Source organism: Trichechus manatus, unplaced genomic scaffold (assembly GCF_000243295.1).
Source record: "Trichechus manatus latirostris isolate Lorelei unplaced genomic scaffold, TriManLat1.0 scaffold00087, whole genome shotgun sequence".
In the NCBI taxonomy this organism is placed as follows: domain Eukaryota; kingdom Metazoa; phylum Chordata; class Mammalia; order Sirenia; family Trichechidae; genus Trichechus; species Trichechus manatus.
This window is the reverse complement of record NW_004444023.1, coordinates 7,178,858-7,195,552: the sequence shown is the minus strand read 5'-3', so window position 1 is coordinate 7,195,552 and position 16,695 is coordinate 7,178,858. Positions and strand designations below refer to the sequence as shown.

General features: G+C 40.5%; 1 protein-coding gene across 5 annotated transcripts; it reads right to left on the bottom strand.

The window, feature by feature from the left end:
• Positions 1-999: 999 nt before the first annotated feature.
• Positions 1,000-16,472, bottom strand: LOC101348190 (zinc finger protein 615-like). 5 transcript variants are annotated; one of them, XM_023736395.1, is made up of 5 exons: positions 16,443-16,472; positions 13,334-13,528; positions 12,585-12,711; positions 12,211-12,306; positions 1,000-5,874 (listed from the first exon to the last, which is right to left on the bottom strand). In XM_023736395.1, exons 2-5 carry the CDS (start codon positions 13,346-13,348, stop codon positions 4,067-4,069), a joined length of 2,046 nt encoding a protein of 681 aa, XP_023592163.1. In that variant the 5' UTR covers positions 13,349-13,528; positions 16,443-16,472; the 3' UTR covers positions 1,000-4,066. The 5 variants fall into 5 exon arrangements, with proteins under 5 accessions (XP_023592163.1, XP_023592159.1, XP_023592161.1 ...); XM_023736391.1 differs by lacking the exon at positions 16,443-16,472 and adding an exon at positions 16,209-16,422; XM_023736393.1 differs by lacking the exon at positions 16,443-16,472 and adding an exon at positions 16,097-16,216.
• Positions 16,473-16,695: the final 223 nt, after the last annotated feature.

Genomic DNA, 16,695 nt, shown 5'->3' with positions numbered 1-16,695 from the left:
TGTCTTCTGTAAAAGGCATGTTTTTCAAAGCAATAATTATAACAATGTTGTGTTGGCATTATAACTGTAAAATGGCAACATTAGCAGAAATGAGGAGGAAGAAAACAATTACTCTGGATATATTTTTGAATTTTTTTATTGAGGTATGTGGTATGATGAATAACTTTTATGTGGCCTTTCTCACCATGGTCTTTTAACTCCCACTAAATGATTGCAAAAAGGAGCTTGTGATCCACCAAGGGGATTGGATGGTTTGCTAATAATGCAAATAAAGTAGATGGCACCATTGTGGGGGTGGGGCCATGCAAATAAGGTGTATGGAACCGTAACAAGGGGATTGGTCAGTTTTGCATCCCGCTAGGCTTAAAATGAGTCATCCCAGAGTGGAAAGGGTGGAACCTCACTACCACCAAGAAAAAAGAGCTAGGAGTAGAGTGCATGCTTTGGACCCGGGATCCCTGCACTGAGAACCTCCTAGACTCAGGAGACAGAGCTGTAACACCGGAAATGGTGAAAGATGGTAAGAAGCAGGCAGAGAAATGGCAGCAGAGGTAGCAGAACCAGGAGACAGGCAAGAAACAGCGCAGTAGGCTTCCCGGCCCATGGAGCAAGAAAAGATGAGCACCTTCAGACAGCAGGCTCGTGGCAGAGGGGTGCCTCCAGGCACTTGTCACGGAGGTAGGCTCACCAAACCACAGAGCTAGAGAGCTGAGCACCTTTGGGTGGAGGCTTACTGGAGAAATGGGGTGCCTCTGGGCACTTATTGGTGGAGCTAGAGAGCCTTGTAAAAATTGCCCGAGCAGGGTAGCAGCTGGGCCAGCCCAGGAGGCCTCAGGGGACAAGCGTCAGAGAGAGGCCTGCCTGTGGGCACATGTGAGTTGTCCTGACCGAAGAACTGTATCCTGAGTTGTTCCTGATCCTGAATTGTAAGCTGTTATTTCCCTAATAAATCCCATGAATATTGTCTGAGCTGTGTGGCCATTGCAAAGAATTATCAAACCTAGCAGAGAAATACAGAGTGCTGTGAGAGGAACACCTGGTGTCAGAACTGGTGAAAAGGTTGGAGAGAGGAGGTATGTCTGACCTCTGCTTCACAGGAATCAGCCTTGGGCTGATGCTGATTCTCCCTCCCACTCATGAAGTTAGATCAGATGCCTCCACCATGCCATTTTTACAAGATAAAAATTTCAAAATGTAAATTAACCATTTTAAAGTACGTAATTCAGTGGAACTTATTACATACACAATATTATGCAGCCATCACCTCCATCTAGCCATCACCTCCAAAACATTTCATCGTATCCAAAGAAACACTATACTCATTAACTAGTAATTCCCCATTGCCCTCTCCACCCAGCTCCTGGCAATCACTAAACTGATCTGCTTTCACTATAGTTTGTAATGTATGAATGGAATCATACAGTATATACTGTCTGGCTTCTTTGGCACAGCATAATTATTTTGAAATTTATCCTAGCTGTGGCATGTATCAATAGCTTGTCCCTTTTTGTCACTGTATACTATTCCATACTGATGGAGAACAGATAGGTGGTTGCCAGGGTTACAAATGGAGAGAGGGTGTGAGTATAAAAAGGTAGTACATGGGAGTCTGTGTTGATGAAATAGTTTTATCTCCTGATTGTTGTGGTGGTAACACAAATCTAAACATTTAATAAAACTTCTTAGAATTAAACACTAAAAAAAAGTATGAAAACTACTGAAATCCAAATAAGGTTGAGGATTTAATTAATAGCATTCTACCTTTGTCATTTTCCTGGTTTTGATAATGCAATATGGTTATGTAGGATGCTTTCACTGCAAGAAGCTGGGTGAAGGATACTTGGAAAGTCTCTGGACTATTTTTGCAAGTTTGTGCAAGCTTAAAATTATTTCAAATTAGACATAACAACTTTGAAGGTGGTTTTGAAAACTCGATCATATTATAAACTTAGTTAAGCATTTCCGAGTACATTGTTACATTTATAAATTTAAAATATTATTTCCTTTTAAGTACTTCATATGCTAAATTCACAAACTTAAAGCCAAAGAAATATAAGAACAAATCACATAATATGGGATAGTCATTGACACTCCTGTCTTGTATATAAGAATAAAAATTAGTGATGAGGAGAGCAGTCTGCTTTTTTTAAATTATGGAACCATTAACAAGGCAACAAAGAATAAAGTTCAAACTACTGAGTTTGAAAATGCACATCGGGTGTATTTGATATACATCCTCTTCTCACCGACATGGTTAGGTTCCAAAGACTAGGTCCTTATGAGAAACTGGCATTGTGAAACTAGAGGACCACATCAGATCACAAAACAGAGGATGACTACATCATTACATAACAGCTAAACCACTGAGAATCATGGCCCAGCCAAGTTGACACATAACCTTCACCTTCAGTGTTACCCTCGCCTCACACCTTTCGTGTTTGTTACTGTCAGATATATGCTGTTAATGTGCAAAATAGTTGGATATTGTCATAAATGTGAAATGTCGGATAACAAGACAGTCAGTGAGGTGTAAGATGATGAGTCTTGTAACAAAAAGCATGCAAATATCATTTTCACTGGACTTCATTCCTTCATGACTTCTCTAATATTTTGCTAACAGTGCTTCACATTTAGCATGTTCAAAGGTTTTTCTGTATGATTTTTATGACAAATGATGTTAAGAATATATCACTGAAATAATGCCAATGCCAAATTCATTGTCATCTTAAAGTTTTCTTCCAATGTAAGCTCTCTGACACTTACTGAGATTTTATTTCTGGGTAAAGGCTTTCTCATGGCCACTATTTTTGTATCAGCTAGAAGCTGTGATTATCATAGACAATTAGAATTACTAGTCTCTGCATTTATAAGATTTATCTCAGTATAAATATGTATTATATATTCAGACAAATAATGAACTAAAAATTTCTGCTCAAGGCATTTCCACATTAAACGGATCAGAGTTTTTTCCTACGTTTTTCACTAACAGAAAATGTGAGGTAATGATCACAAGAGGCACTACCACATTCACTGTACTGAAAAGGTTTCTCTTCTGGGGAAATTCTTTAATCTCCTGACGGTGCACATCTCATAAGAGGCTGTCTCATACTGATTACATTCCAATCTGCTGGAAACCCACTGATGTATAAAGAGGCCTGAGTTGTACAGAGATAATTTAACAGTCATCATATTCATAGGGTTTGTCTTCTGCATGAGACCCCTTGTTTGTAATGAGCTTTGACTCTGTTAAAGGAACTTCAAACTTGACTGAATCTGCACATTTCTCTTGTGTGCATTCTCTTATGTTTAACAAGGATTGACAAGTGGGAGAAAGCCTTCTCACAATCGCTGTATCCATATGGTCTCTCACCTGTGTGAGTTCTTTGATGTACACTTACTCTGTGGTGAAGACCTTCCCACATTCACTGCACTCCTATGGTTTCTCTTCTGTGTGAATTCTCCATCAGTAATGAGATCATATTTGTGCGAATAGGATTTTCCACACTCAGTACATACAAACGGAGTCTTTCCTATATAACATCTCTCATGTTGTTTGAGACATAGCTTCTGGCTGCATTCATAGGGTGCCTTTGTTTCCTAGTGCTGCCATTACAGTTAATACAAGTGGTTGGCTTTGAAAAACAGAAATCTATTTTCTCAGTTCTGGAGGCTAAAATCAGGGTCTCAGCCATGTCAATTCTGTCTGTGAGCCTTTCTCCTAGTTTCTGGTGTCTGCCAAAAATCCTTGGTGTTCGTTTGCTTGTAGATGATCCCCACATGTTGTCTTCCCGTGTGTATGTGTCCCTGTCTCTACTCGTCTTCTCATAACTCGTAAGTCATTAGCTCTAAGATCCACCCTACACTGATATGACCTCAAATGACTTGACCATATTAAATGACAATGCATTTTGGAGGGTGATTAAACTACATTACATTATGGAAGGTAATCTGCTCTATCCAAGGCCAACTGATTTAATCATAGGTAACTATTCTATGACAGCAACTAGAGTGGTGTCTGACCAACCAACTGGGAAACATAGCCTAGTCGACACATAAAATTTAACTATCACATAGGATTTCTCTTCAGTATAAGTTCGCTTATGTACAATGAGAGTGCGTTTTGTTTAGAAGCCTGTTCAAATTCATTGTATATATACGATTTCTCTGCAATATGAGTTTGCTGATGTATAATGAGAGTACGCTTCACAGAAAAGCTTTTTCCACATTCACCGCATATGTAAGATTTTTCCCCTGTATGAGATCGCTGATGATCGACAAGATTACTTTTCCTAGCAAAGCCTTTTCCACATTCATTGCATACATAAGGTTTCTCTCCAGTATGAGTTCGCTGATGTGCGATGAGCACACTTTTCCCACTTAAGGCTTTCCCACACTCATTGCATACATAGGGTTTCTCTCCAGTATGAGTGCGCCGATGTACATTGAGATGGCTCCTCTCAGTGAAGCATTTTCCACATTCATTGCATATATACGGCTTCTCTCCTGTATGAGTTCGTTGATGTCCAATCAGCCGGATCTTTGCTGAGAAGCCTTTTCCACATTCACTGCATAAATAAGGTTTCTCACCTGTATGAGTTCGCTGATGTTCAATGAGACGGCTCTTCACGGTAAAGCCTTTTCCACAATCATTGCACATATATGGTTTCTCTGCGGTATGAATACGCTGATGTATGATGAGATCAATCTTCATGGTGAAGCCTTTTCCACATTCATTGCATACATAGGGTTTCTCTCCTGTGTGTGTTCGCTGATGTCTAATGAGAGGGCTTCTCAGGGGGAAGCCTTTTCCACACTCAGTGCATATATAGGGTTTCTCTCCAGTATGAATTCGCTGATGTCTGATGAGACAGTGCTTCATGGAGAAGCCTTTTCCACATTCACTGCATATATATGATTTCTCTTCTGTATGAGTTTGCTGATGTGCGATAAGACTGTTCTTCAAAGTGAATCGTTTACCACATTCATTGCATATAAAGGGTTTCTCTCCAGTATGAGTTAGATGGTGTGCAATAAGACGCCTCTTCTCCATGTAGCCTTTTCCACATTCACTGCATATATAGGGCTTCTCTCCTGTATGAGTTTTCTGATGAGTAGTAAGACTGGACTTTGTACAGAAAGCTTTTCCACATAGATTGCACCCATGAGGTTTCTCTCCTGTATGAGTTCGCTGATGATAAATGAGCAAACACTTCTTGCTGAAGGCTCTCCCACATTCATTGCATATATATGGTTTCTCTACCATATGAACTTTCTGATGTATATTTAGTTGTGATTTCTTGAGGAAGATTTTGTCACATTCAGTGCATTCATAGTGTTTCAGCCCTGCATGAGTTCTCTGATGTTCAATCAGCCTGTATTTTCTGGAGAATGCTTTCCCACACATACTGCATCTATGAGGTTTCTCTCCTGTATGAACCATCTGATGATCAATGAACTGAGACTTCTTGATGAAGGCTTTGCCACATTCACTGCATACATGGGCATTCACTATTTTGGCAGTTCTCTGATGGTTAATGATCTGGGACTTGTTACTGATGGGTTTTGGACTTTTGGGGAATGTATTATCACTATAAACTTGCTCGTGCTTATCTTGGAGAAAGGGCTGTCCATCTCCATTAAACTCAGTAAAGTTTTTCAGGTCACAACTTCTGTGCTGGTCTTCTAAACTTAAATTTGATTTTAAAGTTTTTCCATGCAAGTCAAACATATCATGGTGTTGCTTTAATGGAAAATTACTTTTTTTCTGATTAAAAATATTTCCAAATGCATTATGTTTATGGCATTGTTCCATACACTTCTGAATTCTTTGCTTTTGCAAGAGACACTGGAGATGATCATTAACTTTCCCAATTTCTAGAAAAAAAAGAACAATGAATCATTCCACAATCTTAGTTTGGAATAAATCTATTTAAAAAGTAGGCTCTTTAGTGACAACCCTATGATATGAGTATAAAAGAAACCCCATGTATACATGTATACATTGGTAAAAACACACTAATATAAACACCAAAAGGTAAAAGCAGTCAGTGTACAAACATGGATAATTTACAATCTATATAATATGGTTACTTTCTAAATAGCTCTTTGCACAAAATACAGGGTAGTAAAATACAAGCAGGTTATTTTTAGCAGCAAAACACAGAATTTAGAAGGATATCAGACAAAAGAAACTGGAGGAGCATCAGACCACAGTGGTTGATCCAATAATGAGGCCTGCATTCATTTATTCCACAAATAGTTGTTCAATAGCTACCATATACAAAGCACTGCGCTCATGTTTGGGATATAAAACATAGTCCTTATTTCTACTGAGCTTCAATTCTAGTCAGCAGAAACTGAGTGAACAAAGAAGGAAATAAAGAAGACATTCGCAGATTGTGAAATGCGGATATTAGAGGTATGAGAGGTGGAAGACATCAAGGGGATATACTTGTACAAAGAAAAGAAAAGTTTCCACTCCATTAGGTCCCTTACAAATATATCCTAACATTGGCCTTCATGTGAGCAGCTTCAGGCCAGTTATTTAAAAGTCCTCCTCATGGCCTTGCACATTTTCAGTTTCACACTTTCATTCCTTCTGCTTTATCACTTCCTTATTCAAAACCAGAATATGCCTCTGGTCTGTCATGGTATCATTCCCCACTCTGTCTATAACACTGTAAGCTCTATGTTTTCTAAATGTTAAATTAATCCCTGTCTTTATTGCTCATTTTTACAGTTACTTTTATACAGCCTTGAACTGTAGGAAAAGTGCCTCATGATCAAAAGTTTAAGTACTAAATATTACTCAAAGAGTTCTCATTCATAACTACGAACATCTTTATTCCTGTAATATTTCCCTATTTCTTAGTAAACAGCTATACATTAGGGCTTTGATTCACCAACTATAGGATTACAAGAGTATCCCTTAGGGAGCTATATGACATACTGTGGTGAAAAGAGTTCCTTTATGCGGCCTTGCGCTTTGGTTCTTTGGAAAAACAGCCTGAGAGACTTTTCCCCCTAAGATCTGAGGAGTTACCTTTGCCCTAGTTTTCTACCCAAGAAGGTTTGTTACATTTTCTGGGTAAACTGTAAACAACTTGTGGTTTGATACTTTTTGTCTGGCCTTGGGCTGCAGCCTACCCTGTGGCTGGTACACACCTTGCAGGGATTGGTCAATAGACTGTACAAATGAAGTGTCTGTAGCCTGCTATGCACATGAAGTGTCTGTGCCCTACTGAGAGGGGATTGGTCAGTTTGCGGCCCTGGTAGGAGGGTAATGCCTTGAAATTGACACCAAAAAAAAACCCAAAACCAAATCCACCACAGTCAAATCGATTCCGACTCATAGCAACCCTAGAAGACAGAGTAGAATTGCCCTATAGAGTTTACAAGGAGCACCTGGTGGACTTGAACTGCCAAGGAGTTGGGTATATACATGCAGCCAGCCCCACAGAGGTTTTGGGACAGAAACAAGCATGAAGAAAAGCAGCAGGAAGAAGCCAAAAGAAGAGAGAAGGAAGAACAGAGAGAGAAGAGGCAAGGAACCTTGTGAGAGAGCTGTAACAAGGTCAAGGGCTGTACCACTGAAGACTGCTACAGGCTTATAAGAGGCCTAGCAGCAGAGACAGCAGCAGCAGACGGCACAGCCAAGAGGAACTTGTCCAGAGGGGACTGACAGTTGCATGTCCTGAGGGGGCTGAGAGTAGCCTGTCATCAGGGGGCCAAGAGGACTCCTGTCCTGAGGGGTCTGAGAGGAGACCTGCACAGTTGAGAGGAGCTGAGAGAGCTGTCCTACACTGAAGAAGGGAGACACTGCCTACAGGCTTCCTGATCATGAGCTGTAGCCTGTTGATCCTGATTCTGACTTGTATTACGGTCCTTAATAAACCACTTAACTGCGAGTATAGTCTCTGAGTTCTGTGTGGCCATTGCAAGGGATTATTAAACCCCAAAGAGAAGCAGATAGTGCTGTGGGAGGGACAACTGGTGTCAGAATTGGTAAAAAGGTTGCAGAGTGGAGGTTATGTCTGACTTCTACCTCACAGGGATCGGCTTTGGGCTGATCCTGGTCATTATCCCCCCTGAAGTTAGACAGGTTCAGATGAGGCTGCTATTACTACTACCACCACAATTTTACACATACCCAGACAATCCAAATCTTGCATTATGAAATGCTTGAAAAACAGATGGAGGGGTATGGTCCCTTCCCTGCAGGGCTAATCAGTCAAACAAAGAAATTAGTGAACGATTTCCATTTATACACAAGGAAGAATGAAAACAGGCCCTTCAATCCTGGGTGGCAAAGATGCTTTTGTTGTTGTTGGGTGCCATCGAGTCGATTCCGACTCATAGCAACCCCATGTGACAGAGTAGAATGGCCCCATAGAGTTTTCTTGGCTGTAATCTTTATGGAAGCAGATCACCAGGTCTTTCTCCTACAGAGCCACTGGGTGGGTTTAAACCACCAACCTTTTGGTTAGTAGCCGAGTGCTTAACTGTTTCACTACCAGGGCTCCTTAAAGATGCTTTAGATACTATGAATAAGATACAGTATTCTCAGGATCAAGTTTCTATATTACAGGCAGAAAGCAGAATGGGAATTTTGAGAAGGGCGGATCTAGTACAAATGGTCAATAATCAGATGAAATGATACTTAACTTCATTAGTCACCAGAGAAATGAAATTGAAACCACTATGACATACTACTTCACACCCACTAAGATGATTATCATCTGACAGACTGATACCAAGTACTGGGGAGGAATTAGAGAAATCAGCAGTCCCATATGCTGCTGGTTGAAATGTAAAATAGTGCAGCTGCTTTGGAAAACATTCTAGAAGGTCCTCAAAAAGTTAAACATTGAGTTACCACATAACCCAGTAATTCTAATCCTAATTATATACCCAAGGGAAAGGAGAACATAAGTCCCTAAAAACACTGTAAATGACTGTTATTAGTAACATTAATTTATAACAGCCCAAAAGTGAAAACAAGCCAAATGGTCATCAACTGATAAATGGATAAATAAAATGTGGTACATCAACACCATAGAATAATGGAATATTATTCAGCAATAAAAAAGAATGATGTTCTGATACATGATGAAATAACAATGGACTTGAAAATCATTACCTTTAGTGAAAGATGCCAATTACAAAATACCGCATTTTGTATTACTCTGTTTCTATGAAATGTTCACAGCAGGCAAATCTATACAGTAGAAAGCAGCTTAGTGACTGCCTAGGGCTTGGGGGAGGGACAGGGAGGAGAAAGGAGAGACCATGGAAGAAGTGGGTAGTGACTTATGATGATGAAGGGGTTTCATTTTGGGGAAATGAAAACATTCCCAAATTGACTATGGTGATGGTTTCACAGCTTTGCGAATATACTAAAAATCATTGAATTATATACTTGAAATACACTAGAAAACAAAAGCTTTAGGGAAATGAATGCAGCAGTAAGGTCATAGATAAAATAAAGAGTAATTAGAATTAGCAAAAGTACGAAGGAAGAAATTTGAGGCAGTTATGTTCTGTTTTGTGTTGGAAATGATCAAGGATATTAAAAAGGTATTTTCTAGTTAATCAATACAAACAGCAGAGACTGTTACAAAGAAACCTCATTATGTAGGATATTCAAGGTAATACCAGGATACTCGGCATTTAAGATGTACAGTACTACAGGAGAACCTAAGGTAATAAAAAGGATATTAGAACGGGTTTTTCTTCGAAAAAGAATGACTCATGTTACTTGTACAGAAAGTTGGAAGCCATAGGCCAGTTTCCAGGGAGATGAGTAAAATACATACGCGGTGTGACAGATTGCTTTTATACGGCCTTTCTCACCATGGTTTTGTAACTCCCACCAAATGCCTGGGTGGGACTATGCAAATAAGCTGCTTGTGGCCCACAAAGGGTGGATGGCAATCTCTTGGAAGTCGGACCATGCAAACAAGGTGTATGGAACCTAACGAGGGTATTGGTCAATTTTGCCACCCCAGTAGGTTTAAAATGAGCAATCCCAGAAGCAGAAAGGAGTCCTCATACCACCAAGAAGAAGAACTGGGAGCAGAGCACATTCTTTGGACCCAGGGTTCCTGCACTGAGAACCTCCTAGACCCAGGCGACAGAAAGTTGTAAAACCAGAGATGGTGCAAGATGGTGAGAAGCGGTGGCAAGCACAGCAAAGAACTGGTGGCAGCAGAAACAGGAGACCGGCAAGAGATGGCATGGTAGGCTTCCCAGCTCACAAAGTTAGAGTTGAGTACCTGCCAGCAGGAGGCTTACTGGCAGAGTAGGTGCCTCCAGGCACTTGGTGAAGCTAGACTCGCCGACCCACAGAGTGAGAGAGCTGAGCGCCTTCAGGCCAACGCTTGCTGGAAGAGCGGGGTGCCTCTGGGAACTTAACAGTGGAGCTAAAGAGCTTTGTAGGAGCCCTGATGGGCAACAGTTACAGTGTCCAACTACTAACCAAAAGGTCAGCAGTTCAAAACCTACCAGCTGCTCCGTGGGAGAAAGATGTGGCAGTCCGCTTCTGTAAAGATTTACAGCCTTGGAAACCCTATGGGGAAGTTCTACTTTGTCCTATAGGGTCACTATTAGTCAGAACTGACTTGACTGCAGTGGGTAAAGAGCTTTGTAACACTTGTCTGAACAGGGTAGAGGCCAGGCTGGCCCAAGAGGCCTGACAGGCCAAGGGCCAGGGAGAGGTTTGCCTACGAGCATGGCTAAAATGCTGTCCAATTGATGACTGTATCCTGAGTCGTTTCTGATCCTGAATTATAAGCTGGCACCTCCCTAATAAATCCTATAATCATGAGAATTGTCTGAGTTCTGTGTGGCCATTGCAACGAATTATCAAACTCAGTAAAGGAGTAGAGAGTGTCGTGGGAAGGACAGCTGGTGCGGGAATTGTTAAAAAGGTTGGAGAGAGGAGGTATGCCTGACCTCTGCTTCCCAGGAATCAGCCTTGGGCTGATGATGCTGATAATGATTCTCTCTTTCCCCTTGTGAAGTTAGATGACGAGGTCTGATACTACCGCCACACAATTTTTATAACACAGAACTTTTAAAGTGTAAGTTAGACAATATTGAGGGAGAAGTTAAGTTGGAATTGTCTACCTTAAAAACAGAAAGAGTTTAACTCATGGGAATAAAGGGAACTGGAGACTTTCAGGGTTATAAGAACAAAAGAAAATGGAAAACAGAAATTTAGAGAACCTCAGAGTAGAGGGGAAAGAGAAGCAAAGGAACTATATACAGGTTGTCCGCGACTTATGATGTATTTGAGTTATGACAAACCGCACTTAACAACCGTCCTTTTTTTTGGTACATCTTATCATTAGAAATGCAGCCCTGGTTGCACTGTGCAAAAGGTTGGCATTCTGAATCCAGCAGCCACTTCCTGGAAACGCTATGGGTTAGTTCTTTCTACTCTGTCCTATAGGGTCGCTATGAGTTGGAATCGACTTGATGGCAACGGGTTTTTTTGGGTATTGTTAGTAATATGTACTACATACGTTTCAGCGTATAATTTGCTCATGTTATCGTTTTCATGCCAACCCCAAACATAAATAAAGACTGGATTTATAAAGATACTGATAACAAAAGATAAAAATAATGAAAACTAAAAAAAAAAAAAAAGAGGTATTTAACTTAACGTCAGAACCAACTTACAATAGAGTTGTCGGTACAGAACCCTGTCATAAATTGGGGACTACCTTTAAGTGTATAGTGAGAGTTCAAGTTATCCTGGGGAACAACCTCCAACGTGGGTTTGTATGTTACAAAGGGAAATCAGTACTTCTCAGTGGGACAGGAAGGTGGAATAGTCACAAGACAGTAAAGAATTCAAAGTTCTCTCTTTGGAGAGAGGCTTGGAAGTAGGAATGTCATAGCAAGAGAGGTGAAAGTAATAGGCAGAGACACTGATTATGACAGTGAATGAAGAAAAGGAAATCTGGGAATTCTAGGGGGAAGAAATCAATATAAACAAACAATATAAAACCAGGGTAAGATAAAAGAAACAGGGATAAGATTTCAGAAAAGAGAAAAGTGGCATATTTTCCTCTAAACGCCTAAAAAGAAAACATCCTATGGCAAGGAAGGTCGGTTTATGTACCTCAGACAACCACATAGCTGTGGCACCTTACAGAATGTCTAGAATGATTTCCTCACTCACTCTGCCGGTTCCCATTCACTCACCTGAATGAGTCTGACAGTGGGTTTCATCTTCTATTGTCCACAGTTCTTCTCCTCGTTCCAACATGGAGAGTGCATCTTGTTTGCTAGCTTGATACCCTGTTCATGGGAAATGACAGAAGACTTACACTTATCGAACTGGGTGGTGGTATATCAAGAAGGAAAAAATGTTACATTTTAGGGACTAGAGAGTTTTCACATTTGTAAAGTTAAGGCTTTTCTCTCAGAAGAGGGCATCTTACACTTTTTTGCCTCCAGAAACGGATCTGAGAATCTATCACTTAAGAGCATGGCAGGAACTTCGAAAAATTAAGTAGTTGAGAAAGGAAAGCCACTGAATGGGCACCCTCTGAGAGACACCGGGGAGCTGTTCTCACCCACGGTCACCAGGTTGCTAAAGTTCTCCAACATCACGTCTCGGTACAGGTCCTTCTGAGCAGGATCCAGGAGCTGCCACTCCTCCCAGGTGAACTCCACAGCCACGTCGCTGAATGTCAGGGAGTCCTGTAATAATAGGGTCCTGTTTAATGAAGTAATGTTTTTTTGATATGGAAAGAATGTAAAGGAAGTTACTCTGCTCTTTTTTGCCATACAGGAAATTGGAGGTTTTTTTTTTTTTAATCCATTGTAATAGTATCAAAATCCTACTAAAATATTCTGTAATTGTGCAGTCATCCATTCATTCAAAAAGTTAAAAATTCCAAGTTTCTGTAATATGTAGCCATTATACCTTTTTGCTAAAGCAGAACATCTTGCTAAAGTAGTGTATATATATATACGCATACATATCATAGTAAATTATACACTAGTTACAAGCAAGTGAATAATACAAATTCCTATATTCACCATGTAGGTTCAGAGCCAATATAAGAATCAACAATGAATCATATCAATAATATATTCCCGATCCTACCTAGTTCTGATTTAGAAATTAGAATTTTAAGTTTACTTTCCTCCAGAACCTACTAATCACAATTTATACTTTCCTGCTTCATCACACTGATTTCTACAGGACTCCACAAATCCGTCATTTTGTTATACTTAAGGTCACCATGAATTGGAGCCGACCTGAAAGCAACTAAAAACAGCTACAAATCTATTGAGGAATAGAACAAACCAAAATTACCTGGGCTTGGATCATTTTCTTCTGAATTTGGGAAATGTTGCTAACTGTCTCTTCTGGATCAGCTCTGAATGTCTGTTCAAAAATCTCAGTCTCCAGACAAGGGAGTACACAGAATTGATGATACCCAAGTATTGGAATCTCCTCCTCCTTCCTTCACTTGATTCCTCTTGTTTCTAGCAAGGCATGACCTGTGGGCTGAAGAAAAAGTGGACTCTGAGTGTACATTCCCACTGGGTCCAGATGATCCCACTGTTGCTGTGTAAACACCTTAAATCGAGGCTCCAAAATATCTGTATGTTGCATTAGTCAGTGCTCCACGTTAGTGATAGGTTTTTACTTTCGTTATTTATAATCACATAATGTGTATTAAATTATAAAATATCAGCATTCTACATTAAAACTAAAATTGACGTTGCTGTGTCATTACTGCAAATTCATACCTTCAAAGTTGTTGCTACTTAAAAAAAGAAAGGGAGAGAGACAAAATTAGAGAGACACAGAGGGAGGGAGGGAGGGAGGGAGGGATGGAAGAAGAGGGAAAGAAAATGTGTTGTAAATATAAATTTTACAAAACACAAAAGCATAAATAAGAGGAAATTAGCAGTCTTGCTTATTCAGATAAATAAAGCTCTTGGCATCAGAAACTTATTTTAAGTATTATACTTCATCTAATCTTCAAAATAACTCTGAGCGAGGGATTTTACTTTCTCTTCTTGCTAATGAGGAAAAGAAACAAAGGATGTGCAAGTCACACGATGAGCAGGAGGCAGAATCGGGATTTAAAAACCAGATTCATTTCGTTCCAAAGTCCATGCACTTCACACCTGGTCAAAATTACTTGTAAATAAGATGTCTGCTCATCAAATAAAACAGCAACTAAAAGACTATCAACAAGACTCTAGATAATTACGTGCAGGAGTAAAATATTCTGTAATTGTGTGGTAATGCATTCATTCAACAAAGTTAATTTTGAAGACCTTTGAATAGAGGGCAGTATTAGGAGGAGTATTTAGAGCAAAGGGTAATGATGTCTGCAACTTACTTCAAAACGCAACAAAGCCAACAACAAAAAAGACAAATTAATGGACAGAGGGATGCATAGTTAGATAACTGGTAGAACTAGTCTAGTACAATGCTAATGGCAAAATCTAGATGGTGGGTACATAGGCAGTTACTTCAAAATTCTTTTAATATTTCTGAAAATTTTCCATAATGAAAGTCGGGTGTAGGAAAAGATATTACAATAATAAGACTTTAGTAAGGTGATCAAACTGGAAGTCTGGTGGCCTAGTGGTTAAGAGTTTGGCTGCTAACCAAAAGGTCAGCGATTTGAATTTACCAGTGGCTCCTTGGAAACTCCATGGGGCAATTCTACTCTGTCCTATAGGGTTGCTACGAGTCAGACTCGATGGCAATAGGTTGTTTTGGTTTAAGGTAATCAAAAGGAGTCCTGGTGGCGCAGCAGTTAAGCGATCAGCTGCTAACCAAAAAATCGGCAGTTCAAACCCATCAGCACCAGCTGCTCTGCAAGGGAAAGATGTGACAGTCCGCTTCCATAAAGATTACAGCCTTGGAAACTCTATGGGGCAGTTCTACTCTGTCCTACAGGGTTGCTATGAGTCGGAATCGACTTGACAGTGAGGAGGTGATCAAACATAAAGTAAACATTTAATATTGATGGAATCAACTCAAAGCCACAACAGCAACAAGTCTTTTATGCTATAGAAAATTATAAGGAAAAAGAAGTTACAAAAAAGTAACAAACACATTTAAAACTGCAACAGAAGTAAATCATCTAGACTGGAGAGGAAAGGCAAGGCAACAAACTCAAGAGTAAATACATAAACATAAAATGTTCCTAAGCTGAGAGCTAAATATTTTCAATATTCCATCTCTTTCCAAATGTACACACATATTTAATGTAAGCCCACTCATAATACCACCGGTTCACAAAGAAAAAAGCTTTTGGTATTAAAAATTCCCAATCTGGAAATGTTTATTACAGGAAATAAAGTGAAAAAGGAAATCATAACACCATTTACCCAGCTTCTCCAAATTATGAATCATAGGCATATAACATAAAAGCATAACATTTAAATATACTAATATTTTTTACAAGGGTTGGCTTTGGGAAACGAAATTTAGGGTGGTAGAGAAAAATACGTATCTATGAGAAATATCCTGTAAATTTGCAGCAAGAAGGATAAACCGCCATCAGAAAACATTACTTTTAGATATGCTGAATCATTCATCTCCCGAAAAACGTACTTTCTTGAGGGTTCAAGAGTAAGAAACCATGTGAGAAGTTAAAAACTAGTTGTGGAGAGGGGTCTTTATCCTGAAGGCCTGACAGGGAATGTTGGCGTCCATCAAGTCCGTTCCAATGCAGCCAACGTCGGGAGCTAAAACCATGCCCCAAACATGGGACTTGAACCTCTGAAAATTCAGCCCTCCACGCGTTCTGTAACACAGACCACCACCACCCGGAATTAATTCCAAAACCTGGGCCACAAAGCCCTGTACACGTACCCCAAAGCAGCTCCTCCATCATTTACCCCAAAGAGAACCCAAACGATATCCCGCGTTCGTAGGCAAACAGCACTTCTCCAGCTCTCAATCACTGAGCCCCACGGGCAGAGTAAACCGCAAAGACTCCAAAATCTGACCTCAAAACCGTTCGTTGGCTTTTGGGGATCTTGAACCACTAACCACAAGACCCCTCTCCCCGCCAAGACTGACGCCAAAGACACCCCAATCACATACCTCCAATTACGGATTCCTCACTATGCCCGGCAAAAGGGCACGCACTCACGCTAAACTCCCAACGGTGGCTCACATATAACACCCAACGCGGACGCCGACAGACCCCTCTCACCCTGTTCCACGCAGACACTCCAACCACTGCGCAGATTTTCATCCCGCACCAAGGAGATGGCCGCAGACAGAAATTACTTGCCTGAAATTCGTCCATTTCTGGCCCGACCTCCCAGCCAACCGGCGTACGGTGGCCAACGAGGGTCTGAAGAGTTTCTACGAAGTATAAATCTGAATTCTTTAGAGCTAATACGTCCGCCTGCAGTCCTGGTAGTGCAGTGGTTTAAGAGCTTACCTACTAACCGAAAGATCGGCAGTTCAAATCCAGCAGCTGCTCCTGGGAAACCCTATGGGGCCGTACAAATCTGTCCTATAGGTCTCTATGAGTCGGAGTCGACTCGGCGGCAACGGGTTTGGTTTACTTTGGAATACATCCGAGCCCTCTTTGCCAGGGTACCCTGGGAGCAGCCATCTTTGAATACGTTCCGTACAAGAGGCAAACGGGCATTTTTGTGCCAGCAACTAGAAATGGCCAGGAGGATGAGGAG

Excerpts from the sequence above, each read along its gene's own strand:
- LOC101348190 (XM_023736395.1), bottom strand. Across the intron at positions 12,307-12,584 it reads TAGCAACCTGGTGACCGTGG|GGTATCAAGCTAGCAAACAA; the intron begins GTGAGAACAGCT and ends TCCCATGAACAG. Across the intron at positions 5,875-12,210 it reads CCACTGTCAGACTCATTCAG|AAATTGGGAAAGTTAATGAT; the intron begins GTGAGTGAATGG and ends TTTTTTTTCTAG.